This window comes from Zymoseptoria tritici, chromosome 14 (genome assembly GCF_000219625.1).
Source record: "Zymoseptoria tritici IPO323 chromosome 14, whole genome shotgun sequence".
Lineage (NCBI taxonomy): Eukaryota > Fungi > Ascomycota > Dothideomycetes > Mycosphaerellales > Mycosphaerellaceae > Zymoseptoria > Zymoseptoria tritici.
In genome coordinates this window covers 181199-208154 of record NC_018205.1, presented here as the reverse complement: position 1 = coordinate 208154, position 26956 = coordinate 181199, and the positions used below count along the sequence as shown (strand labels likewise).

Below are 26956 nucleotides of genomic sequence, written 5' to 3'. Positions count from 1 at the left end.
AGAGATTGAGGCGTTGAGATCGAGTTCTCGGATCGAGTGGTCTCCATACCCTCCTGCAGTTGATGACTAAAGGCATAAGTGGACGAAGGCGACGTGATACACGAGGGTGGACAACAGATTGGCGGAGAGAGCGATGAATTCGCAGTAGTCTCGAGTCCTGTTGAAGCTCCCTTGCCTGCCGTCTCTAACGGAGAGGATGAACAGACTGTGGCGCATTCGGACACCGGAAGAGTTTCTGTCCGACGTCGTTGGGGTATGTGGATAGCAATAGCGAGGAATGCGAGACTCACTGGAATGTGATAGGAGAACAATCTCAATCTCGTCCGAGCTTCACCACTAGCATCCACATCCGTCGAAACCTCTCCAGCTCTCATCCCAAACACTCAACGACCCTCACACCAATAACATACTCCCTCGCCTCCGATCTGCGCACACCTTCCCACATCTTCGGCAAAACGCACCGGCCTGATCCTCGAGCAACAACGACACCGATTCCTGTCTCTCACGCACCCGACCTTCCACTCGACTCGATTTCGCAGCCTCTGGTGTGATAAATCTACGACTAGCTCAACGGCGGGTTTCTCGGTGGAAGTGGCTCGGTGGAAGTGGCAGAGGTGTCAACCGGAATACAAGCACGGGAGCAAGAGAAGAGGTCAAAACCACACGCTACACGCCTCCACGTGTGGCGCGGAAGGAGCGGGAGACATCTGCACATTGTGTCAAAGTGGCATGTATCCAGCCAGGAAGGAGTCGCGTCAGACTTGGGCTGCTGTAGCAGGAGACTCCGGACACCGACAATGCGCCGCGCCATCTTTGGTCGAGTTGCTACCGGCCAAGGACGTCGTCATCCAGCCAGTCTACCAGGAAGGCGATAAGGTTAAGAGGGATCCGACGCGGAAGCCCAAACACAACATGACCAGCAATCTGCTTTGTCTCAATCGAAAACTCAAGGATGAGATGACCTCATGTGTCTATGTCGAGCGCATCTTCCCAAGGGTTTCACACTCGACCGGGAAACCAGCCGTCCTTCAAACCGCTTCACTTGTTGATCAATTCTCAAGCACTGAAACGTCACACCGCAAACTCGTACTCGAACATAATCTTACCAAAACCCACCCAACCCAGTCCGGGGGCTTCGAACAGACTGCAGCTTGCCGTCATCCAGGCTTGTGGGTCGTATCGCAACCCGTGCAGTCGAGCGTGTCGTGGTCCAGGCTTTCAAGTCAAGGATGGAGATGCCGAACAAGAGCTCCTCACACCGGCACGATCTCCCTGGTCCCACCCTCGGCGTTGGAATGGAGATGCTGGTACTAGCAGCCAAGCTTGTCGTGGTCCAGGCTTTCAAGCTGGCAATGGAGATGCTGACATTAACATGGCGCTGCGGCCTCGTTCTGACTCCCGAGAGTCAATCGTGACAACACTGTTTGCTTCTGATCGTCTGGCTTGTCGTCTTCTGGCTTGTCGGTTCGGACGGCATCATGTGCTGCTGTGTCATCCTCCTTGAGTGTCCGCTGTACGGCGGAATCTTTCGACTCTCGCGGACTCCTCTACGAACACTTCAAGAAGATTCTCGTGTGATTTGTGGTGTAGTCGAGCACTCAGCCTTCGACACGACTGCTGCCGGGAACGACACACGAGACCTTGCTACAAGGTCCCTCACTGCACACGTCTGAAATTCCAACCGGAACGCCCTCAGGCCCTTACATTGGCATTGGGCGCAAACTTGGCGCCACGTTAACCTACCGTCGAAATGCCAACGGTCAACGCACTTACGATTACGAGACGTGCCATCAATTCCCACATCTCTATCTGGTCCACAAACTCCTGAAACAGCTCTCGTCAGAATTCTGCTGCAAGATCCTCCGCACCATCTCCGGAAGAACTTCCTCTGCTTCTACGACGATACTACGCCTCTGCCAACACGACTGAACCCCGCTGGATCCTTATCCCTCCCAAGTCCGCCAGTCTACGATAATACTCGCCAGTCGGAGATCCCGGTACAGATTGCGGAGCACATCCATGGCAACCATCCTTCCTCTCATCCCCGTTATCCTCTCGAAAGAAGTGCATTCTCTCTGTTTGAAACCTCCAATCTTGCACCACTTCATCTCGCTCTCCATGTCCTCGCCAGTCGCCATTGCCATTCTTCCCTGACACCAACGGCAAAGAGAACTCCGAACTGGCAACTCCCATCCTATATCTCTCGGCGTATCACACTCGATGCAGGTGAAGAACAGGCGAGGAGGAGGATTGTGTTTCGCAGACAGAAAGGTTTCAAATGGTGGAGTCGGACTGGGCTCACGTCCATTACGACGATCGATGCGGTTTGCTCGCTGGTAGCTTTCCGAGCCGCGCGGGCTTCGGTGTGGTTGTCGCAGCGTTGGCGAGGCGCTTTCCTGGCTGATGACGCGCCATCTGCGGCGGCCTGGCGCTTCTGTTCTGCGGTTGGACCCGGCACGTATTTGCAGAGCACCTCCATGATTTCCTTCACATCCGGCAGTACCCTTCCCCGTCAGCATGAATACCACGACAACTCCAACACTTCCCACCGAAGCGACATTGGCCTGACGCATTGCGGAAGTGTGCCGGTGACTTGACGTCTTTACATCTGACGCATGCACGATTGTGTGCGGTGAGAAGAAGACGGCCGTTGGACTGAGTATTGACCAGCGGGGCCCCGTGGTCGGAGACGGCAAGGCGACGTGTGAAGATAGGCATGGTCGTGAATCCAAAGTCTGAGGCGACTCAGCTTCCGAGAACATTCGCTGAAATGGGTTGAAGCTTTGCTTGCCTGTTTCTTCCTGTTCGCAACATAATGGAATGTTTCCATGTGTTTCCTTTTCCTCTCCTTCCGTCCCGGCTTGCTGTGGACTCCCCATGGCAAACTTGCGTCGAAGCGGCGGACATTGACTAATGCCCGATCTTGAACATCAACGCCATCAACGAGGGCGTGTCTTGCTTCGTGCCATTTCTGGTCTCTTGCAGGGCGGGAGCGGCGTGATGTTGGAGTCTTATCCATCGGGGTCATCACGGCGCTTCTTCTCTGATTCGATGTGGTTCTTCTTCTTTGGTGCTCGGCGGGGAGGGATGACAATACAACATGTTCTGGTATACTTGCGCGCCGAATGCAGGGGAATACATCGCTTGGGGCAACACCGTCATCTCCAGAGCGATCTAATACAGGACCGCCCTTGTCGGCTCGACGTCCTTGAGCAATTAGAGGAGAGGCAGAGTGATGTTGCCACGAGCAGCTCGACCCTCGCTACAACATCGACTGGATGTTCAGCTTCGACTTGGAGCAGAGGCGTGTCAGGCTCGTCGGTGAGAATCTTCGCACTGGGCTCAGCGGAGTCGGACAGCAACTACTTCAGAGCATTCATAGAGTCGACACTATACACAACTTTGGGAAGGTAATCTGCATCCAAGTCAGCGGCGATCACAGCAGAAGGCCAATACCTGGAGCTATGGCGGCACATACATTGCCGTTCAGCGCAAAAGTGAAGAGCAGACAGTTCGAGATGAGCGGTGTGCTCTATGTTCGCCGTGACTTCGAGGAGTGGAAAGATCAGACGGACAATTTGCTACTCGTACACGAGTACCCACGCTACACACCAGCAGGTGGAGCAATCACCTTTCACGCACGCAGGAGAAACTTCAAAAGCCAAAGCTTTGGTTTACACCAGGGTGGACCGAGGCATGATATCGAGGATCCCCGAGCATTCTGAGGTGCAGTCTCGGCCTTTCAAGGTCATTGATCTCCCATGCGAGCTCCGACCCAAGATCTACGGCATGAGGGCGATGCTCCGCGGTGACAACGTTCCTGTCCATAGCCAGCGTCAGAGCAGCATCGTCAACCAAGCTGGCGAAGAAGAATGCGGGACGCACTTACACCGCTCGCCTTCCATCTACCAACGCGTGTGGATGGCGTTATCGGTAAGCTTACCCACGTCGAATCCGCCTGTGTCCACGAACTTCGCCACTACCGTCCTGTGCCGTCTATCCGCCGGTTTCATCATTTGTTTCCTCTCAATATCCCGCCATGAAACCTCGATCACCTCGACCACTACCACCACCGCCGCCAACTGCAGCAACGGAGCGCATCGAGGCGCCTCGCACTGGAAATGGTGGGCAGTGGCAATCCAGCCGACGGCAGTGGTATGAAGCGAAGGGCGGTTGGGGAGTGCGCGCAACCGAACAAGCCGACCATGACCGGGGAAGGTTCGAGACCGCCAGCGCAAACGACGGGACTCTCGCATTCAGCGGCATGTTGAATGCCCACGCTGACAGACCTTTCCGTCAGATGACCTTCCTTCACGTACTTCACCGCATGATACACAGCGTTTCAACTCCAACATCCTCTATTCAAATCGACCTCTCTTGGTCAATCCCTCGCGGCCTCGCATGGCGTCAGAGTTATTCTCACGACAGCTCGCACAGCTCGCACAAGTCCTACGAGATCTGCTGAGCGGTCAAGATTTCGCGTCCAAACGAATCGTGAACCAGGTATCGCGCCAGATCAAGACTCTCTCGACATCAACAACTCTCTCGACATCAACAACTCTCTCGACATCAACAACTCTCTCGACATCAACAACTCTCTCGACATCAACAACTCTCTCGACATCAACAACTCCCTGGACATCAACAATTCGACATCAACAACTCTCCCGACATCAACAACTACCTCACATACCTCTGAATCACACCCATATCGAATACGGTCTCGACTGTGGACATCGACCCCACCGCGATCGAGGCAACGATCCGACCCTGAGGATCGCAGTCTCTAAATAATTGAAGTTTTGCGGCGTTTCGGCCACCGCTAGAGGCCACAAAGTTCGATTAACCTCACATTATGGCTGCTCATTGCTGCAAGTCGCCGCGCAATGTCTCCAGTCTGCAGTGTCATCGTGGTGCACGATGTTGGGTCGAGCTCTGTGATGTTGTTCTTCGCGATCCTGGAGGTGTAGGATTTTGTCACCGACCATCTTCCTCTTGCGCCATCACGGCTACCATCAACCGTGCAACGTTGGACCTGCCATCCCTCACGACGGAGAACACGCATCGAAACGTCGCTGCCCTGCGGCTATACCAACGAGCTCAACCGCGACATCCTCAAGCACAACCCCAAGGACATCCTCCAATTCTGCGCCAACTTCTCCTGCCGCCTCCTGCCCCAGTGCCTCGGACACGCTTCCATAAGCGGACACTATAAGCGGAACTTTGAGCAGATCGGCGATACTTTGTCACAGTCGCAACTTTGAACCATGGACAGCAAATACTGACGTTTCGTCGAGAATGTATGCATCACCGTGGCATGCTTCTCGATACAGGCAAGAGCTGACTACCTAATAACCGACTGGATGGAACGCATCAGTGCTTCGATAATTCGCACGGGCGCTCTTCGTTGATCCGCTGCACTTTATCACCTTTTCATCAACACACAACTTTAATCGAGTTCTCACCGGATTAAGCACATCCTGTCTCGTGCTTAGGGTCACACCGCCCAGCCAGCGTCCGCCAGCTTCACCCAGCGAATCCCACCTCCAGCCCCGCGAAGGTGGCCGGCAAGAACGCCAAAACGCCAAAAAGTCACCGTCCAACACGCACGAGCGCATCACAAAGCTGTGTCAGCTCCTATGTGGACATAACGTGCTCGCTCGCTCGCTGAGAGCCCAAGTGGAAGCTGAGCAGAGAAATGACATGATGTGAATCACGACAACGAGGACACGCTCCACGCCGCCTGGCTCCACGCCATCCGATTGAGATTGAACGACCGGTCAGAAACACGTAAACACCGTCTCCGCGCCATCCACCAACGTCCATTACTCATCGCCGTGGCATCCGAAACACCGTCTCCCAAGATGCTATGTCTCTCGACGGGCAACTTTGCTGCTTGGCGCGGCGAAATCTACGACCTCCTGCAGTCAAAATCAGATCTAGTCGCGCAGAAAGAGCAGCGGCAGCAGGTCATGATCAACACTCGTCTTTCACCAATCAAGCCGCACGTGCCCGCCACTACATCAATGCGCCTTTACCAAGTCCTCGCCGAGAGCGGCCGCGGTAGCGACAACTTCCGCGAGATTTCTATGCAGGTCTGGAGTTTTGCATGTTGCACTCGGTGAGGGGTTTCGACTTCGGCATCTACGAGGAGTCCATGGTGACGCTCACGCATCAACGTGTCAAACGTGTCACAGAAGAAGTGGAACTTCATCACTAACAAGTTGATTGGGGGCTACGAAGATGAGGAAGCTCTTCCTGGCATGGGAAGTGCGGCTTCATCACCGACAAGTTTATCGAGGGCTACGAGGAGGAGCTCTTCCTGGCACAGAAGAAGTGGAGCTTCATCACCAAGAAGTTGACCGAGGGCTACGAAGACGAGCTCTTCCTCTCATGAATGGACCAATCAACGCTGGCAATGAGTCTGAAGAAGAGGCGAACGACAATCGGCCGACACGAATGAGGACAACAGGATGAAGGCGTTGACGCAGACCGAAGTCTGATAAGAATTCTGTTCATGCACGCCTTGTCGCCCACAATACCGATTTCTTATCCTCCATTGGACCAGCAACAGAGATGAAATGAGAACTCACGCTCAGCAAGCCAGCTAGGACCACGACCTTCGCTCCACTCCCCAAGGACCCTTCGCAGTAGAGCGGGAGCAACGAACCGCCGACGCAAGACCTCTGGCCTGTCATTGAGGAACGACCACTACACTTCACCCCTTGCACCCACGATAGCTCGAGTGGGCCATCAGCTGCAGGGCCAGCCGTCGCGGGCACAGACAGGATGCTCGATCCGGTTGGTTCAGATCCGGTTGCCTATAGTCTCCTCGACGATAAAGAGACAGAAGAATGAGAAGAAAACATCCAAAATGTCCACGAGGAAGCAGCAATATCGTCAACGGCATTACCAACGGCGCGAAGGATGTCCTTGACACTGTGACCGACACCGCTACCAAGGTCTTCGATGGCACGTATCTCCCTAAGATGGATTCCACATACATCGCTTCCCTGACGATTGGCGCCGATGGTCTGTTCTCGAACGCCCTGGTCGAAGCCTACATCCTAATCGTGGCGGAAGACGGAATATCCTACCTCATGGAGCCGTTATCTTCCCGCTATATATCACCAACGACACAACAATCTCTGCGGCCGAGGTATCCGCCTCTTGCTGCCGCCCCATCCCGGTCAGGGTTGGCGAACTACCCGACATGCTCGATGGCCACGGCAACAGCGACACAAACTCCACACCACGAGCATATCAACATTCAGTGCTCTCTCCTCACTGATCAAACCCAGCCCAAGATCTCCACCTCCTCCGGTTTACCGCCCTAAGAAGCGCATTTTCCACCGCTCAATAACAAGTTCCGTACACCTTCTTCATCGGTCAACTCTCACTTCTCGGGTCCGCTATACGCCTCCTCTGGTGATACATTGTCAGCCCTCAAATCTCGTCGCGGCTCTCGCTACATCGCAATCTACTCCAACTCGTGACGGCCAGACTCCAACCGACCTGAGACCAGCGCAGTATCAGCGCAATGGCGACAATGGCATGGGACCATTGGTATAATTTCGACGAATCCAATCAAGGTGCATCGTTGCGGAGGCCAGACGAGCAAAGTCGCGAGCCATAGTCTTTTTCCTCTAGCGATGGGTCTTATAGGGCCTCCACCGCCGCCACGGGAGGCCAAAACGATCCAATTGCAATTGCCGTCGAACAATGCTACCATGACCAAGAAGAGAACTGATCGAGTGTCTGGTAAACCACTTCCTTTGTCAGCATAGGTCTACTGCAAGCACTTACGAATCAAGAGCTCGTACCTTGGCTCGTCGCCTCCCTCGGAGTCCACATCAATGGCAACCACTTCTGTTGCTACCGATCTCATCATTCAATGGGCTGCCGAAAGCCTTGAACGTATAGCTACCAAATCTCGACGAGCCTACAGGTAAGCGCAGCTGCAATCTACGCCTCCCCGAGTTCTCACCCGAGCAATCTCAATCTGCACATCGTGCGCCTGCTTCAGTCGATCGGCCTTCGCTCGAGCAATCTCAATCTGTACATCGTGCGCCTGCTTCAGTCGATCGGTCTCCGTCTGCGCCAACCAATGTCCCTTCAGCTCGACCGCTCGCACCAAGATCTGAACGTTCTCTCCTGGACATGGCGGACCCTGCAGTGGTCTCACGCACTTCGGCTACATTCTGACATCGTCCTTCTGATCTTAACATGGCCCAAAACACGCGCAGCTGCGATCCTCCCCTGTGTAGGATCTCGCATAAGAGCTCTCGGACCACCATTCGTGCGTCTGCGTCAGTCAATCGGCCTTCGGGCACGAACATCACTGCTGGTTCAGCTCGGCCATGCCGGTCAACATCACTCCGTGCTGTCTGGAAATTGACTGCTCATACAGTGGTTCCACTTCCCGCACTCAACGCTGCGGCCCAATACAGACCATCCCCAACCTCAAAGCACATCCTGCGACAGACATGCACATACCAAGTCAATGCTTTCCAGCTCCACTTCTGTGAATTTGAAGGATGGGCCAGAGCGTATCATGCGTCGAGTCCTGCCATTCAGGGCCCGAGCACTCCATGGACAGTCCCGCATCCCTCGGCAAGCACCCAAGACAGACCGCCAGCTTCAGCACGGTCTCTTATGACGGCTTCTACGAAACCAGACAGACCAAGGAACGCGAAACATCCTCCACGAACGAACTTCGAAAGAAGACAGATCGAACGCGAACTCCGGGATTTTCGATCTGCCGATCGCAGTGCACCCAGCAATACTAAGAGCGCTAATAGAGACAAGAAGCGGCGTCACCCTGACTTCAACTCGTCTCCGAGCAAGCGCATTCGTGACGATGTCCACATTCGGCGATCGTTGAGATTCCTTCAGTCTAGAGATAGCGCAATTAGCACAGTTGCACCCGACCAGCCTCTGTCGGTGCGAGAAGCAGCTTCAGCTCGGTCTCTTGCGCTAACATCTGTCCGCACTGTCCTGGAAATGGCTGCTTCTACAACAATCCCACTTCGTGGAGGATTCCAGACCACCGGTCAATACCGATCATCTCCAACCCCATTGCTCGTCGTGCGACAGATATGCCCATTCCGAATCAGTTGGGCTGGGCAATACGCGAGCTGCGGTCGACCAAGCTCTATCCATCCTGGACCGTGTGGATTAGCACATCCAAGATACTGCACCGATCACGTTGAACGAGGAGGATGTTGCAGATAGCTTAACTGAAGCCAAGGTCAGAGAGATGAAGACCGCGGTGGGCACCGCAAGAGTGATAGTGTTCCTGTCAACAGCGAAAGATAACGTGGAAATCCTGGAGAACATTCCTCCCGCGGAGATGACGCTCAACAGGTGCAAATAAGAGATCGCTATCTTTAAACCCAGTGCAGATCGAGAGAGAATCGCGCTCGTGTGGGAAGCAATACCACCAAACTCGCGTCATTTGAGGTTCGCGTCCACGTCACCAGCGCAAGGCGAAAGCTCCCACGGCATGGGAACCTATGCTACTTGCAGACGCCTCCCGAGCACACTCGAAGCTCCACATCACGCAATGTGACCGCCATGGAAATGGTAGGCCCAGGGTCGAACTCGAAGTCTGGTTCGCAGCTCTGGGATGTTACTTATCAGAGGCGACGCGCCCTGAAGGATGGAGAAACAAACCTGTGTACAAGTTTTCTGATCGAATCGGGAGCGGGACAATGGGATGAAGGCCAACCTCTATGTCCCGAGCTTGGATGACTGATCCAAACGGAAGACAGCGGCGACGATGATCTCTCTGACGATGGCGACATGAAGAGCGCGACCGTGGCTATGTCCGCTGTCGAGATTGGTATGTCTGGCGAGGGCGGATGGTGACAAAGTGGACAAACAAGCCTGTGTACAGGTGGTTCGAGCAAGACGGAATGTGCGGGCAACGAGCAGAAAGCAGACCTGGAGAGGAAGGATGATGAAACGTGGGGCATTTGGAACATCTGACCACGATCCGGCGGCCGGGTCTCTTATTCGAAACTCACAAACGAGGCCAAGAAACCAAAGAAGTCCAATGGGCCACGATTTTCGAACCGAATGCCGCGAGGAGCACACGAAGAAGACTCACCCAGCACAAATTCGAAGAAAATCTCAGTCTACCTTACGTCGCATACCTGCAGCAATACTTCACCGACCGCGCCGAGTGGTGATTCAAGAAGAACAACCAGAACCACCTCCTCACAAACCTATTCAACATCCAAAGCATCCCCGAAGAACACAATCCAGCTATCATCCCTTACTTGAACGGTGTCCAAGGCTCTGCCCGAGAGTGAGTCGCATTTCAAACGGAAGACGTCCTCAAAGACATCTACGAGGCATCTTCTCCTCCCGCGGACGAAGCCATGTCACTTGATCACCCTCAGGACGAGAAGCATACTACGGCGCGCTTATGCGCCAAAGAAGAGATTGGCGGAAGAGCGAATGGCCAATGGCGATGATGAGTTCTGGATGGCGTTTTCCACGGTTGCTGAAACTCATTCCGATTACTTGGAAGAACAGCGCGAAAGTGGAGAGCCTTCCCACCGTCGTCAGGATCTCTAGACAACTTACTTGGGACCGTCCGCGCTAGGAATAGTCACCACTGTTCCGGAATACAAGGGCAGAAACCGACCATCGAGCCGACCAACCAGGAGAAACGCTCGTATGTCCCACCACATTGGCGCCGCCAGCAACGCGGACTGGAAGATGCTCGACAGAGTAATGAAGAGCTCCAGAGCTATTGCTCTGGCGGCAGCAGATCCAGTGGCTGGAGAAGGTCATGGACTTCCTGTCCCTTTCGCTCAGGTGGTCGCGCTTCACGGTCAGGAGCCCTATAATATTCACGGTGAATACTTTTATCCCGTTCTTCGGACCCATAACGCGCGGCATCGCCAAACAGCGCGACGAGAGATCGACGTGGTCTGCTGGTAAGTGACCTGTTCTTCTTATACATACATACAGTCACCATCACGAACACTCTCGATGAGTTGCCTCTACCTTCTACGCCCACATATCCCTTTACTGGCGGAGTACCTCCTCGCTTACGTCGAGACAATCTTGTCACATCCATTGGCAAGAGTCCCACGTCCACAAGCATCCTTCTCTTAACAGACCGAGAGCTCACAAGATCCGAGACCAGGTTGGCGACACAGTTCCAACAGCAAGCATAAGATACCGCACCACCGCCTCTTCCAGAAGATTCACGCGGCAAACGCGAACGCGCAGATTCACCGAGCGAAGCGGACGAGATGACGGGACAAAAGAGACTCATGGTCGGACTGGGTGTATCTACCACACCTCTGACCTATCGGAGGTCGGAGGGCCACAAGCATGACTCTGATTGTGAAAGCAGGGGATATTTTGGCAACTCCGTGTAGAACGAGGTCTTGGATCGCTGCGTTGGCATGGTTTTGGATCAATGGCTTCTGCGCTGGCCAATCTATCGACCTACACGACAGCCCATGGTCCGGTTGCTCATCCAATGTCCATCAAAGACAAGAGCATTGGCGACTGCGTGTTCTCCTGTTGACAGGAGCAGTAAGATAGCCCATAGAGGGAACGGCGTCGGCAGGGAAATTCACCAACGGAATCCTCACCACGACTCTCAAGGGACGCGTACGACCGCATTCTTCACATGGAGCGATCATCGCGATGTATATCTTGTCGATTCGGCGACTTACCTCGCAGATTGTCGACGACTCGAAGCTTTCAACACCAGATGCAGAGCCAACCACCGCTGGGAATGGACAGATTGGACTATGCGCCCTCTGCGACAAGACTACCCTCAACAACTTTGCTCGCCCACACCGCAAGATACCCAAGCTGGCATGACTCGAAGCTTTCAACATGGAGCATCGCTGTCTCGAATGAGCAACCATCCTATGCGGACTCCGCCAGGAACCCCGTGCACCTCAGATCAAGGTGGTCGTGTCCACCGCAGCGCCAGATGGACGTCTTTACCAGAGGTCGTGAGCCAATTCGCGTCATGGTGGTCCATTTCTACTCCAGAGAAGCGCATTTCAACAGCGTTACACGAGAGAGGGTCGGATTACGACGCAGACTGATAGACCCTCCGCAGGCTTCGAAGCTGAAGGGACTCGCCAAATCCAACCTCCAACATTTCCTCAACTTCTGTTGGCAGTGCGAGGACACGCATGATGTCCAAGAGGCAAACTCTGCAGCCAAGAAATACCTTCGTTTTAATCGAGTGCCAAACTTCGGACAGGACACGCATGAGAGTGTCGAAGAGGCAAACTCTGCAGCCGAGAAATACCTTCACCTGAATCGAGTGCCAAACTTTGGACATCCCGACGGAGACTACGGAGAAGGGTCAGGTCAAGCGCTGATCAGGACCTTGCATGCAGCACACTCCAACAACAAAGACGATGAGCACACCGGTGCCGACGACGAAGCAGACGACAGCGATCCGCCAGCCACTGACCGAAGCTCACATCCATCGTCGCAGCATCTCTGAAACGTGGACCAACTCACATAAATGTATGTACATTCGCAAAAGCTTTCATGCGTGGCGCGCCGAATCCATTGCTGACGATCCTGTGCTTGTGACCCGTGCTCTGCTACTTCTACTATCTGCTCTCGGTTCGATCGGCTCTCTTTGCACGCTCGGCGTGCACATGACTCGCATCGTTGTCCTCGAGATCAAGAAGTCATTCGTTTTGTCCTGGATGTTCACATCCTCTTCCACCTCCTTCCGCGTCGTCGTCTTCTTGTTGTGTTCATTTTTCGGCTTCTTCTTCCTGACCATATCTATCGCTTCGCCGAACACATCCAGCTTCATCACCTGTCGGAAGTATCGAGCCTCTCCTGTCCGACACCAACCGTTACGCTGGCTCTCCCGCCCTTGTCTCAGTTCCACGCCCGAGGAAACGACAGCCCGTGGCCCACAGTGCCGTTTGTGCCGCAGAACTCCTACAGAGAGCGCATGCCATACTCGCATTTTCCTGCTTGCACTCATCGGGCATGAGCTCTGGATCGAGGCTTGACTCGCGTGGTCGCTGGCCATGTCGTCGGAGGATAGTGTAAGAGAAGAGTAGTGGAGGAAAGATCGAAGAACGTGCAGTTGACGATGCAGCATCGGGTGTGGGTTTCGCTTGTGGTACGCTGGGACTGGAATGCTCTGGTATCCGAAGCAGTCGTCGTCGGGAAGTTTGGCCGTGGCATGCTGATGGGCGTGGCAGTGAATGTATGTAAAGGTCGGCGTGCTGTATCGAGCGTGGGAGGCGGTGCGTGGGAGGCGATGGCGCTCATTGGCGTCTCGAATGCGCGGCGAGGATGCTTGTGTGTCGAAGAAGGGCATGTATTGAATCGTTGTCATTGTTGACATGTGGTGTTTTTGGGACTTTGTCGCGAGACTGCGGGGTGACGCGATCTGGATCGCGCTAAAACGCGCTTCTGGAATCGCTTTCAGCTTTCCCGTCATTTCGTCTGTGATCCTCACTCACGTTCACATCCATTCACTCCACTCCACGTCGATGCCTTGGCCTGCTGTCCTTGGTAACAGCGGAATCCTTTCACCGCAAGCCGACGTCGGTGAAGGTGCGCTTGTCTCGTCCTGAGACAGGCCCAGAGCAAGTAACGAGAAGTCCGAAGTGGCCCATGAACTCGAGGCGGTTGAGTATGTGGCGACACACGGACGATCACCAGAGTATAAAGAGCTGACTCCAACAAAGATGCCTGCGAGGTAAGGTAAGATAAGCTAACTTTAACAAAGACAGACCATCAATGCATCGATGTCACGCAACCCGCCTCGAAACAACCGCCATTCGTCTCCAGCTTCCCAAGCTTCGACCTGACGCCATACAAACCTCCGACATCCCACAATCGCGATCAAATCTGCTGCCTACTACGAGCATCGAGCCGCACAGTCCTCGAATCCTTTAACAGCTGGAGCCTGCTCCGGCGTAACAGCCTTGCAGATACGATGCCTTGTCTGGTGCGTGGCGAGCCTGGACAGGGAAAATCGCAAGAGTTGGTGCACAAAACGAGGGATGTACCGATAAGAAACAAATACAATACGCGAACAAGATACAAATGCTATAAGAGCCTTCGTCGACATTCCACCTCCCAACTACGTGCCGAATCGTTGAGATTATGTCTGCGAAATCAACACAAGGTAGATGTGGTCTCACTCGCGCTCAGACGGTTGAAAGACATGCAACAACAGTGGTTGCTAGCTGCGTCGTTGTCAGTCTGGAGAGTCGCGCCTCTGCCTCCACCCATAAGCGCCCTATGAATTGTCACGCTTCACACACTGGTCATCGTGGATACTGCGGCAGCAATTACTTATTCTGGACGGCGACGCACCGAACACTTCGAAAACACCGGAAGATGGTGAGCAAGCGACAAGGTCGGAAGGAGATGTTGAGGGTTTCAAATATCATGGGCACCAACATATCCACGGCCGAGGAGGAAGCAAGCCGTCGACACGGTCGTCAACAGAGATCGGGAGCGAACGTTCTTCTGCCAAGTCGTCTGGACTCATGGTCACGAAGACGCTGGGGTTGACACGTCTCGCATTGCTTCGACCTTTGCTCCATTGACGACTGTGCGGTCGACTTCCACGCCATCAGCAACGCCGACTGCGATCTCAGCAACGTGCCACGCCCCCCGAGTGACCATCATTTGTGGGATCAGAGCATGAATCTTGACCCGGAGCTTGGAAGGAAGATCCATAAATCTGAAGTGTATCTACGAAGCGCGCATAAATAACTGGGTCGTCGTCGGAGGGGACATCGTATTGCTGGCGCTATCCTTCCTCTTCCAAAGGCATCAGACTTTAGCAGCTTCTGCAAATGTCGACGACGAGAAGGAAGATGAAGTCATGGCTGTGTGGAGGCAGAAAGCGGCCGTGACTGCATCGTTGGGAGCTTCTTGGACGAACACTCTGTGCTCCAAACCTCTCTGGAAGACTTTAAGTTGTGGCAGGGAGCTGGATCTACAGGACGGGCCGAACACGAGAGCGCATTGGACGGCGAGCAGACTGGAAGGCTGGTTCTCCGAGCAGCTCCAGACCAGCCTCCGCAAGCAGGATCAAGCTCTTCCATGTCATTTTCGAGGTCAACCCCATAATTTACTCTTCGGCAGTGCAAGAACATCGACGACCATTACCGAATCGGGATCCATGGCGCAAGTCTCGCGGTGATATAGACCATCTACTCCATCGTCTGCCGGAGATAACTTGAACCACACGCAACGGCATCACAGACGACAGGGTATGCCTCTACACCAGCCGCCATCCAGTCGACCTGCCTCCGCTGGCTCGACACGCGGCATGCGGCTTTCGACGTCCACTATACCTCCGCCACCTCGGTATTTGGCGAGTTCAAACAAGGCACGGCTCACCAACGAGCAAAAGAAGAAAAACCACATCGAGTCAGCGGAGAAGCGCCGTGACGCAGGTCGATGTCTCCGACCATGATAAGAACAAGGACACTCATTCGGGGAGAAGACGAACAGGAGAAAAGGGAACACATCGAGTGGGAGAAGAAGTGCCGTGACTCTCACCAACGAGCAGAAGAAGAAGAACCACATTGAGTCAGAGAAGAAGCAGGGCGAGTGAGAGGAGAGATCCTACCCCCAACAACGAACAAAAGAAGAAGAACCACATCAAGTGAGAGAAGAAGCCACACTACGCAGACCGTGCCTGGTTCCAATCTTGTGTTATGGATGCAAAGACGTAGACGCGACAAACCGGTGACCCTCCAACACGCCGTCGCGTCTTTGTGAAACACGTAACAAAGACGCGCTGGCCCTTGATGGAGAGTGTCGAGCTCACGGATCAGCTGCTCGACTTTAATGGAGTTGAACTTGCCAGAGCCGACCTTTCCCACGTCGAAACATACCTGCGAGCTTGTTTAATGCGGACAGGACTCACTCTCTGTTCCAGCTTTGCTTAACATTCCGACGGCATCAACTCTTGAATCTTCAGGCTCGGACGAGATCGACTCTGCGGCGGTCAAGCATGCAGTAAAAGTTGGACGTCGCAAATACCGGACGAAGAAGGCCAAGGAGGAGATGATCTCGGATATCAGGATTGCAAATCTGGAGGCTGAGGTCCAGGCCTGGAAGGAGAGGGCACCCTTGGCCGCTTGAACGACAGCACGAAGATCACACTACAACCTCAGGTCCGGAACTTGCGCACCGTTCGACTTCACTGCCGACAATGTCGTCTTTCGTCCGTCCAGGTTGGCGTCGTCGCATCGAAGTTTGAGCACCATGGCCCGTGTGTGCGAATTTGCCGGGTACTGACGCTGTCCATTCTCAATCGACATCTTCTCTCGTCGTTATGATGTCCATAGCACTGTCTCTGGCGGTAGAGACGACCAGCAGTCCAGACCGAGTGCGTCGGCGATCGCGGCAATACTACTTACACACCAACCGAACCATCCACCACTACTCCATACCTACCACGACTCCCTCGACCCTCGAGACAACTTCTCTCTAACCTGGCGCCGTCTGCCCGTGCGCCACTGACCAAACTCCTCGCCCCTACTACGACTTTTCTAGAAGCATATTTGGCACTACTACCGTCGATGAATCCCCCGCTACTCACCTCCAATTCTTCTCCGACGCCCAGAGGCTCGCTTCACCGTCCAACTGCAAAGCGTAGCCGGAGATCGACTCTCCAAATACGAATTCGAGCTCCTCCGCAACGGCAACGACCAAGAACGCCGTGAGCATTACCCCGCGAGCCTGCAAGGAGAATGAAAGCATCCTGTCAAGTGCTAACACGGTGGAGTTGGAGCACGCGGCCTGTACGCGCGGGCTATAGATGATGAACAGCTCACACACTCTAGCAATATCCAACGGTGGTGCTGATCTAGTTCGACCCATAACCATGGCTGTGGTTCGTTTAAGACCTCTGACTTTCTCTTTCATCTCACCTCACCTCACCTCTCCATGCCATCTTTCCTCTACCTGACTCCTCTCAGCTGCCTCCTTCAACTGACTCCCTTGCCCTGATTCCCTTGGCCGGCCTACCTTCGTCCGACTCGCTGCTTCAAGGTGGCGCCACTTCATTTACCAACGTCACCTTGCGCGCCTGGACTCCGGCAGTGGAGGCGGTATGGACGGAATGCTCGCCATGTGGTTCACGACCGAACTCCTCCGCGTCACCGAGGCACTTCACTCTATGGCAGAATCCTCGAGCTGTCCGCCTAGCTGCCCTCCCACAGAGATTCATCTCGTGGTAAAATTCGCGTCTCAAGCTACGACGAGGGATTTCTCCACGTGAGGTCGCGCTGCACGCCGGCGTACTTCCCGAGTTGATCCATGCCCTTGTGAAGTTCTTCGTACGGCTCATTTCTTGGTCCACACTCCCCACCCGCATTATTCGCGGTGGCGAGTATGGACACTGCGCAGAAGTTGAGATCTGTGCCTCCGAACGACAGGCGCTGTGCGGAAGCCTCGAACAGCCGGATGTGCTGCAACATTCCAGCAGGCAAGCTGCCGTTCAAGCTCATGAGTCTGGTCCGCAGTTCCGGAATGCTGTTGTCCGGCATTGCATCGAGGCAAGACTCACTGAAGCGTGCCATAGAGAAGAACACCGGCAGCGCCTCCTTGCGAATCCTGCGACAGACTGTAAGAATCGGCGGAAGTTGTTCCGACTGCTCTTTGCCTTCAAGCCCACGCCTACGGCGGCTGCGGCTGTAAGAATCGGCGGAAGTCCGGTTTGCTGTTTGCCTCCAAAAGTCACGCGCAGCCTTGCAAATCAACTCAGCAGGAGCTTTTCTTTAAGCCTTTACGAGCTCAGACGATGAAGCTACAACTACTACGACGCTGTCACCATGGCCACCACCAGATTCATCAGCGCCATTATCTCCCGTTTTGTCTGCATCTGCACCACCTTCACCAGCAACTACACGAACAATGCCACCGTCAGTCAACATCGTCGTCTTTCTCGTCCTTGTGGACACTGCCATCTTGTCCACCGAGCAGTTGTGAGCAAATGCAACTACAACAGACATGCTAAATATGGTACTGCTTGCCACCAGCTGGTCCTCGTATGGCATCCGAATGCCTTGCCATCCGCCATGATCGGAAGGAGCGGGACTGTTTTGGTCGAGATTAGTCGAGTGATAGGTCCCGCCTGCGTCGAACGAGGCCCTGGAACAGCACAAATCCGGCGCGATTGTCGCATTGCCGATCCCATACTGAGTGTGACAGAGCAGAGTGATCTCGACCTCCAGCTCGGCATTTCTCTCCCACAATGCATAAGCTATGCAGCCAGTGGTATAGCCATGCTCTCTACATTCACTGTCGCCATCGAGTCGTTACTAGGGCTGTAGATGATGTTGAGCATTGAACGTAGCCAAGCTTGAAGAATGCTGGTGTACTTCTTCCGTTGACTGAGAAGATGAAGAGAAACAATGTCTTCTCGACGTCGCTGACATCTTTTTATCAACATGATCAGTCCCGCCTTCGAGATCCTCACCAGAGGTCGATGTTACATGCTAGTGCCAGCAGACATTATTGAGGAGATGGCCAGAGGGGTGGAGGACATGGAGCAGGGGATGAAACGAATGAAGAGATGATTGGCGAGGATGAGCCAAGTTACGATCACGACATGGAGCTCAAGAAGCGCAAGAGCGCGAGCAAGACACGCAAGAGCCGAACACCTCGACCGCGCGACAGCCGCGCCCGCTCAGCGCAGGGTGGCGCGCTACACCTACGAGCTGATGGACACCGAGCGCAACGTCCTCATAGGTGTGCGGTAATCACGCCAGTCGTGAGCATGGTTGCATCCGTTGATGCGATACTGACAATTCGTGGATGACGTCTTTGCCCTCTTCGTCCTTGTGGATACTGCCATCTTGCGGAGACCAGAGTCGAAAGGAAAGGGTTGACGTACATAACCGCACAAGTGGCAATGACGGACAGAGGAGGATCAAAGCTGAACCGAACACTGGAGAAGCGGCTGCTACGGCGTCCAACTTCATCGACCTGACGATCCGCCTGCAGCGGAGATTCCGCCGAAGCGAGTGCCTCTGAAGACTAGAGGTAGCCATACAAGGTCGTCAAGCTCGTACCAAGCTGAGCAGGGAACGCTCATGAGTCCGAAGGCCCAGCACAGGCATGTATCTCTCTCTAGAGGGTTGCCCTCTTCATCCTCGTGGATACCGCCATCTTGTCCTCCAAGCGAGGATGGAAGGACAGTGCCATCCCTGTTCAGGATCTCACACCATCAGGCGGGTCAGATATCGTATTGCTTGCGACACGCGTATTGCTTGACACTTCCTGGCCCATCCCTCAAACTCGTACAAACGCGGGGCTTCTTGCCAATGACTTGGAATGGGCATATCTGTTGTAGGATGTGCAATAGAGTTGAAGACGAGCGGCAGAAGGAGCAAAGCCACATGGGGTATGAAACTGTTACATGAAGCCAAAGATGTCTGGTGTAGGAGCTTCAGAAACCCGTGGCCAGACGCGGTTGCGCGGCGATCACGAAGAGGAGATGGATCACGAGATGGTGGGCGTTCTCCGGAACTCGTGATCTAGACATCTAACGGGAGAAACGGCCGCCCTTTTGCTCATACTTCTGGACTCGGCAGAACTACACAGGTTTCTATGAAAGCATACGATTCATTCGTGGTCGATTCCTTCTTCCTTCACGAGTCTACGTGGTCACCGCCACCACCAAAGACAGGGACGGCGTCCTTACCTCATTCATCCTCATAGCGATGACCTATTCCATCACCAAGAATCCCACCAGCACTCATACCTTGCGTATCTCCGGCGAGAAGAATACACAGACGCCGACAGTGTTGTGGTGGTCTTGGCTCATGCTGAAGTTCCCCTTCCTGCTACCTAACGATAGTTTTGCCGATGAAGAAGAGGCTGAGGATGAAGACATGCAGTCCATCGCTACCGACGAGAGCGCCAATGGCAGTGCAGAGGAAGACGACGAGGACTCCGCCAGCATTCCCATCCCTCCACAAGTCTACGTGGTCTCCACTATCACCAAAGACTGCGACGGCGCCGTCACCTCCATTATGCCGACACCAAGGATCCTGCCAACAATCACACCTACCGCATCTTCGACAGAAAGAAATGTCACACCCACACCGCAGACTGCACCACCTGTCCAACACCCCTCGGCCACCACCCTCACCTCGATCTCACCACCCTCACCTCGACCTCAGAATTCACATCAAGACCATCTGGCGGCACGCGCCGCGTCGCTCCGGATGCTCGACGCGACGGAGGGATCAACGCGAGTAAGGATGGCGGCCTTCGCTGTTGCTTGGTCCGTTCTGTGTCGTCTGGTAGTCTCCGGTGATGACACAAAGCTAGCAAGGCCCAGCCTTCTCAGCGTGGCATGGGTCTTTGCTGTCCATTTTGCGAAATCGCGACCGTGGCAGAGCAGGTCGCTGAGCTCACTGTCTCCGGTCTTGAGATCCGCTCTATCACGCCATGATAGTTTGAACTCCGTCATGCTGTCAAGTCTTGGGCTTTGACCGCGCTTCGTCTTCTCCTGCGCTCACGACTTCCTATTCACCCAGTACAACGACAGCCCAGACGATGAAGCTACAGCCACCACGGCGGTCTCCGACCGCGCGGGTGTGTTCTATGTCGAAGCAAAGTTGAATCGTAGGTACATCAAGTACATCAAGGCATGTCGCTTCTGAGTCCCTTCTCGTACAGAGCAATCGTGGCCAAAGCCACCATGATGAGTAGCTCGCCTTGTAGTGAAGTTGCACTGCGGAATTCTTCGAGCTGATCCATGGCCTCGTGAAGTTTCTCCAACGACTCGTCCGTCAGTCCACACTGCCCGTACGCCTCATTGGCGATGCTGAGCCCGGATCCTGGGCAGAGCCGGGTCTCTTCTGCCCAGTCCATTGAATGGAGTGCTCGTCATCGACCCTGCGACCACTCGACCAAGGCCCTGCCACGGCCTGATATGTTGGTGAAGCAAGTCCACTCCCACTTGCTATCCATCTTCGAAAGGAAAGTGACTCTTTACAAACCAGCGACAATGTCCAGCCACAACGACTTCTCGGATTACAACATGTGTTCGTCTGAGGAGGAGTCCGAAGACAGCAGCAGCGATGGGCCGTATTAGAACGTGGAAGAGGTCACCGCGGGCATGGCCGCCATCAATGTTGGCGACAAACACGCCAAGCCCGCGCTCAAGCCTGTCGGAATCATTGTAAGCGATTTTGACGACATGCCAGGAAGATACAATCGCATACCTGGAGGCTCCCTCCCCAACACCAGCACAAAGCTCGACAGCGCCGCAGTCGATGAAATTCTGTCGTTTCTGCGCCGCATGGATCAGCACATCCGAGACACTGTGTCGATTACCTTGAGCGGGAATCGGGCAGAATTCAGCTTGACGGCATACGAGCACACAAAGACGAAGACCGCTATGGAGGATGCGAGAAGAGACCTTGTGGCAGCTTAGAGAGGATCCGAAGCTCGCGATCGAGAAGCTGTCGGGCATGACATACCTCTCATCAACGTCGTCGATGCCGATACTGTTGTGGATCATCAGACTAACCATTAGTGAAGTGCACGTGACTAGTGCTAAGGCATTCCCACACACAGATAGCTAAAGTAAGAATCTTACACTTAAGATTCTCTCTGCATAACAATATATACCTGCTAATTAGAGGTCTTCTTCTACTTAGCTTAAGTCTAATTATAACAGGTTATAAGCCCGGCGTAACTACTACACACTTAAGGAAGAATTGTCTGTTTTAAGCGCAGCTACTAGAACCTTACTATATACTATTTAGACAGTTAACTAGCGAGCCGAGAAAGAGCTAGTTACAACAATAGCCGCAATATAGGCTAATAAGTTTAAGACTACGAAGGAGAATAAAGTCCTAAGAAAGGGAAATAACTTCTTAGACTAGTTAAGGATGCTTAAAGCAGCCCTTATAGATAAGGAGGTGTTAGGCTATGTCTTTTATAACATTCCCTAGTGCCCTGCCTAACTAAAGCTAGGAATTAAAGTTAGATATCCCTCTCTACTAACTAAGGAGAGTACTGCTTTATCCTCCTAGGCTCTAACTCCTTCCTAAAAAGAAGGAGGGGACACTCTAGTAACAAAACCTATTCTAACTAGTAGACTAAGACTAACTCCTCTCTAAGTCTAGTATAAGTATAACCTAATTATATATAGGATTATTAGCAAAAGGATTAACTAATCTCTAAGGCCTAACTTTAGGGATATAGAGAAGATAGCTAAGGAACTATATAATACTATTGCAGCTACCTACAGGCCTATTATAATTATAAATATTTATAATAGCCTAAGGATTCTTAGAATTAGTAACATTAAGATCTAAGGAACAAATACTTAGAAGTACTATAAGGACTTCTAGAAGTAGCATTACAAGTACATCTCTGCAACAGAATAATACTCTAGGTCTAAGAACATTCTAGTCTTAAAGCTTACCTTTAGTAATAAGCAGATTAGGCTGTTCTTTATCTAGGGCCTCTACTATCTAGAATACTTAAGAAGCTAGAGACAATCCTATTATATTAAGAACATAACTCTTAAAGAGCTAATTACCTTATTAATTAAGGAATCTCCTCTACAGATATAGAGGATAGTAGGAGGATTTAGGGGTATTGCAGTAGATAATAATTAGTATACTAAGTGTACCTATTATATCTACATAAATACAGATTACTTTAAGAAGTACCCTAATAAGGCCCTAAAGTCCTAGGTATATAGAGGAAAAGGAGGATCTAATAAGGACAAGAAGAAGTCCTAAGATAAGAGCAAGAGATATAATAAGAAGGGAGGAAAGGGTGCTATAGTAATTAAGCCTATCTCCTCTTCTAATATAGGCTTAGGCTCTAATTTAGACAGCTTATTTGCAGGAGTAGCAATTGCTACCGCTAGAATACAAAGGAGTAATACTACTATCTAGGATTCTAGTATATTATACTACTTCTTTAATAACAAGTCCTAGTTCTTAGACCTTAAACCCCTAGAAACCCTAATTAGGTTCTCTTAAGCTATTAGATAAAGCATAGTTACATACTTAGGAAGTATAAGGATTATAATAAAGTATAAGGGGAATAAGTTAAACATTACCTTGCAAGATGTGTTATACTCTCCTAACTCTAATTACAACCTTATCTTAGTAGAGACTCTCTAGCTAAAGTATAAGGTCTACCTAGATAGGCTATCTTTATGCATTCTAAGGAATAATAAGAAGATAGGTAAGGTTTAGTCTACTTATAATGTTCTAATCCTTTAGAATATAACTGTCTCTCTCTCTAAGGGGAGTACTAAAGTTGCTTTTACAACTAACAGGAACATGTCCTATCTAGCCTTTGCTATACCTAAGGCTAATATAACAAGATAGTATTAGAGACTAGGCTATATAGGGAACAAGATTCTTAGTATAATAAAGGCTTAAGTCTAAGGACTTAAGCAGATTAACATATCTACACTTAAGCACTATAAGCTATATAAGCTTATAAGGTTATAGAGAGTAGTATTAAGAACTCTAAGACTAATACCTTAATCCTTATTAGATAAGGTCTATATTAATATTATAGGACTAATCTTTCTACTAGATATCTTTAGATGCAAGTACATCCTTATAATTACTAACACAAAGTTAAGAAGGAGATAGGCTATCTTCTATAAGCTTAAATTACAAGCTGCACAAATTATTAAGAAATAGACTACTAAGACATTTAACTAGTATAAAAAGATAATTAAGATCTAGTTCTTAGATAGAGGAGGAGAGTTTAACAATAATAATCTAATTACATTTGCAGAAAATAAGGGACTAAGATAGGATTTCTTAGCTCCCTATACTCCTAAGTAGAATAGAATTGCAGGATTATCTAATAAGGTTATCCTTAATAAGGCAAGAGCAATAATAATTAACTCTAGCCTACCTCTCCCTCTCTAGAGTTTTGTAGTTATATATATAATCTTCCTTACCGACAGGCTAGTATACCTATTAACTAACAAGATTCCTCTTTAGGAATTTAATTAAGATCTTAATACTAGAACTCTATATATTAATCTAATAAAGGTTAGGAGATTTAGATGCAGAGTATATCTATATAATTAGGGGAGACCTAATTTATAAAAGTTCTATCCTAGAGTAGAGAAATACTAGAATCTAGGATTCTAGGAGAACACTTTAACTAACTATATAGTTTAGAAGTTTAAACTATCTACCCTTACTAGGTTTTAGCATAAGATTGTAACCTCTCCTTATATAACATATAATAAGAATAAGGTATATAGTATAATACCTACTACCCTAGACTTCTAAGGGGAGAGTTTCCTATAACTAATACAACCTATTACTATAGAATAGGAAGTCTATACTATCTATACTAAGGATTAAGATTAGGGCTAGGATGCCTAAGGGCAAGATACCTAACCTCTTACTACTTCTTATCTTTAAGAAGTAGAGAACATATTTAATACTATACAGAGAGAGAGAAACTAAGCCTCCCTTTTAACATCTTAGGGGGAGCAAATATTAGGTTAAGATATACAGTCCTAGAATAACTAATATAAGTAGTCTAAGCCTAATTAGCTAAAGGCTACTAAGTATAAAGAAGCCTCCTAGCTAGCTTAGGAGGAGCATGTTTCTAAGGAAATAGGAAGTCCTAAGGGATTCTAAGGAAGTCCTAAGGGATTCTAGGAGCAGGCTAATGCCTTATTAACACAGCTACAATATTAAGTATTAGCAGAGAATTGCCCTAAAAGGGAAGACCTCTAAGATTATACTATAACTCCCTTCCTAGATATTTATATTATAGGAAAGAGGAAAGTAGGGAGAAGCCCTAAGAGATTTAAGAAATTAAGTAATAAAGTAAGTCCTAAAAGCTTAGGCACATTTAGACTCTTAAGAAGTAGAAGATTAGTTATAAGAAAAGACTATAGCAAGATCTAGAAGATAGGACTTAAAGTAACAAATCCTAATCTATCTAATCCTAAGATAGTTAAGGAAGCTCTCTCTAGATCTAACTATAAGGAATAGGAGAAAGCTATTATTAAGGAAGCTAAGTTACTTAAGTCTACAGAATGCCTTAAATAGAAACTTATTAGCACCCTTCCTAAGGGGAGAGTCCCTCTTATAAGGAAATAGGTCTTTAAGATTAAGGTACTCCTAGATAGAACTATAGAGAAGTATAAGGCTAGATAGATAGCTAGGGGATTTATATAAAGGAAGGGACTTAACTATATTAATACCTTTGCTCCTACCCTAAGAGCTGTAATAAGGAGAATACTTCTGTCCCTCTTAGTTAACTTTAGCTAGAAGAGGAGACAAGTTAATATTAAGACTGCATTCCTAAATCTAAACCTAGATAAGCAGATCTTTATTAAGCTACTAGAGGGAGCTTATTTCTTTAAGAAAGATGCCTATAAGTACATTATATATATTAAGAAAGGACTATATAGGCTTAAGTAGGCAGCTGCTCTCTAGCATTACGATGCTATAGACACTCTCTAAAAGCTTAGTCTGTTAAGAACTGTTAGTAATACTTGCCTCTTTTAAGGAAAAGGCATCCTTATTCTCCTTTATATAGATAACTTCTAGATCTTTAGATAGTTAAACTATAAGATTAACAAGCTAATTAAGGGATTAGAGCAGAAGTACATAATTAAGGTTGTTAATACTAATGTCTTTCTTAGACTTTACCTAAAGGAAGGGAAAGATAGCTCTATATCTGTCTCTTAGGAATACTATTCTAGAGACAAACTTTAAGGATATAGTCTTAGCAATGCAAAGAGTGTTAAGTACCCCCTTAATACCCTCCTTAAACCCCTCTAGGATAAGGGAACAAAGGAGGACTATAATCTCTTTAACAAGATTATTAGGGAACTGCAACATCTGTTAAACTATACTAGACTAGATATTAGTTTTGCTATTAACTACTATGCAAAGTTCCTTTAGAACCTAGGACCTTTATATATTTAAGTAGCTAAATATATCTAGAGATATATTACAGGCATAATTAACAAGTGCCTTATATATAGGAAAACTAAGGAGTAAATTCAGATTAAAGCATTCTTAGACTCTAACTTTACTAGTAATCCTAGTATATCTAGGTCTACCTTAGGAATGCTCTTTAAAATTGCAGGAGGCCTAGTTATTTAGAGATCTTAACTATAGAAAGAAGTAGTACTATCTAGCACTAAGGCAGAGTACCTCTCTCTTACTAAGGCAACAAGAGAAGTAAATTAGGTAAGGAATCTTATTAATAAGCTCTAGCCCTTTACCTAGGCTAAAAGCATTTCTACTATCCTTATTAAAGTAGACAATTAATTAGCTATTAGCCTTATAGAAAACTATACTAACTCTAAAAGATTAAGATATGTCTCTCTTAGGAACTATTACTATAGAGAGTAATATAATAAGGGGAGTATTAAGGTAGAGTTTGTAAGGACAGACATGTAGCTTGCAGACTATCTAACAAAACCAAAATCCCTAAATACTATCCTCTAATATATAGATCTATAAATCTAGCAAAAAGATACTTATATGTCTATGTTAGGCAGCTAATATAGACATATAAGAGAGGCTAATACAGGAATTAAACCTATAACCTTCTAATTTGTAGTTAGAAATTATACTACTAGACTAACTAGCCCTTAATAAGAAGAGGGAAATTGCTCTTAAATTTATGCCTTAATACCTGCATTCCTACCTAAGAAGGATTCCCTCCCTAGAATTACACTATTTTATTTATTACAAAACTAAGAAGCATAATACTTAGAACACTTATTTTATTCTTATTTATATAAAGGAAAGGAGGTAACTATATACCTCTATAAAAGCATCTAAGAAACTATAAGAAAAACACCTAGCTAAAGGAAAACTTTTCTATAGAAACCTAAAAGTATTAGAGTATATCCTAGAACCTATAGCCTGCCCCCCTAAAACTACTATTAAAAGACTAAGCTAATTCCCCTAGAATC

The 26956-nt window shown here is 49.9% G+C and overlaps 8 protein-coding genes across 8 annotated transcripts; 7 read left to right on the top strand and 1 right to left on the bottom strand.

The window, feature by feature from the left end:
- Window positions 1-3278: 3278 nt before the first annotated feature.
- Window positions 3279-4790, top strand: MYCGRDRAFT_97560 (uncharacterized protein; the record flags this gene model as incomplete). Its single annotated transcript, XM_003847441.1, has 5 exons — window positions 3279-3321; window positions 3411-3525; window positions 3684-3933; window positions 4089-4218; window positions 4504-4790. 5 exons carry the CDS (start codon window positions 3279-3281, stop codon window positions 4788-4790), a joined length of 825 nt encoding a protein of 274 aa, XP_003847489.1.
- Window positions 4791-5864: 1074 nt separating this feature from the next.
- MYCGRDRAFT_97559 (uncharacterized protein) lies at window positions 5865-6397 on the top strand (the record flags this gene model as incomplete). The annotated part of the gene is made up of 2 exons (XM_003847442.1): window positions 5865-6121; window positions 6253-6397. The coding sequence occupies 2 exons, from the start codon at window positions 5865-5867 to the stop codon at window positions 6395-6397; spliced, it is 402 nt and encodes a 133-aa protein (XP_003847490.1).
- Window positions 6398-9515: 3118 nt separating this feature from the next.
- Window positions 9516-10584, top strand: MYCGRDRAFT_97558 (uncharacterized protein; the record flags this gene model as incomplete). Its single annotated transcript, XM_003847443.1, has 4 exons — window positions 9516-9585; window positions 9770-9844; window positions 10300-10312; window positions 10407-10584. 4 exons carry the CDS (start codon window positions 9516-9518, stop codon window positions 10582-10584), a joined length of 336 nt encoding a protein of 111 aa, XP_003847491.1.
- A 207-nt stretch (window positions 10585-10791) lies between these two features.
- Window positions 10792-11637, top strand: MYCGRDRAFT_106588 (uncharacterized protein; the record flags this gene model as incomplete). The annotated part of the gene is made up of 1 exon (XM_003847444.1): window positions 10792-11637. One exon carries the CDS (start codon window positions 11353-11355, stop codon window positions 11566-11568), a length of 216 nt encoding a protein of 71 aa, XP_003847492.1.
- Window positions 11638-12541: 904 nt separating this feature from the next.
- Window positions 12542-13462, bottom strand: MYCGRDRAFT_97557 (uncharacterized protein; the record flags this gene model as incomplete). Its single annotated transcript, XM_003847358.1, has 1 exon — window positions 12542-13462. One exon carries the CDS (start codon window positions 13460-13462, stop codon window positions 12542-12544), a length of 921 nt encoding a protein of 306 aa, XP_003847406.1.
- A 45-nt stretch (window positions 13463-13507) lies between these two features.
- On the top strand, window positions 13508-13998 carry MYCGRDRAFT_106587 (uncharacterized protein; the record flags this gene model as incomplete). The annotated part of the gene is made up of 1 exon (XM_003847445.1): window positions 13508-13998. One exon carries the CDS (start codon window positions 13765-13767, stop codon window positions 13921-13923), a length of 159 nt encoding a protein of 52 aa, XP_003847493.1.
- A 3830-nt stretch (window positions 13999-17828) lies between these two features.
- MYCGRDRAFT_97556 (uncharacterized protein) lies at window positions 17829-18329 on the top strand (the record flags this gene model as incomplete). Its single annotated transcript, XM_003847446.1, has 2 exons — window positions 17829-17918; window positions 18036-18329. The coding sequence occupies 2 exons, from the start codon at window positions 17829-17831 to the stop codon at window positions 18327-18329; spliced, it is 384 nt and encodes a 127-aa protein (XP_003847494.1).
- Window positions 18330-18571: 242 nt separating this feature from the next.
- On the top strand, window positions 18572-20669 carry MYCGRDRAFT_97555 (uncharacterized protein; the record flags this gene model as incomplete). The annotated part of the gene is made up of 3 exons (XM_003847447.1): window positions 18572-18769; window positions 19593-20258; window positions 20544-20669. The coding sequence occupies 3 exons, from the start codon at window positions 18572-18574 to the stop codon at window positions 20667-20669; spliced, it is 990 nt and encodes a 329-aa protein (XP_003847495.1).
- Between the last annotated feature and the right edge of the window lie 6287 nt (window positions 20670-26956).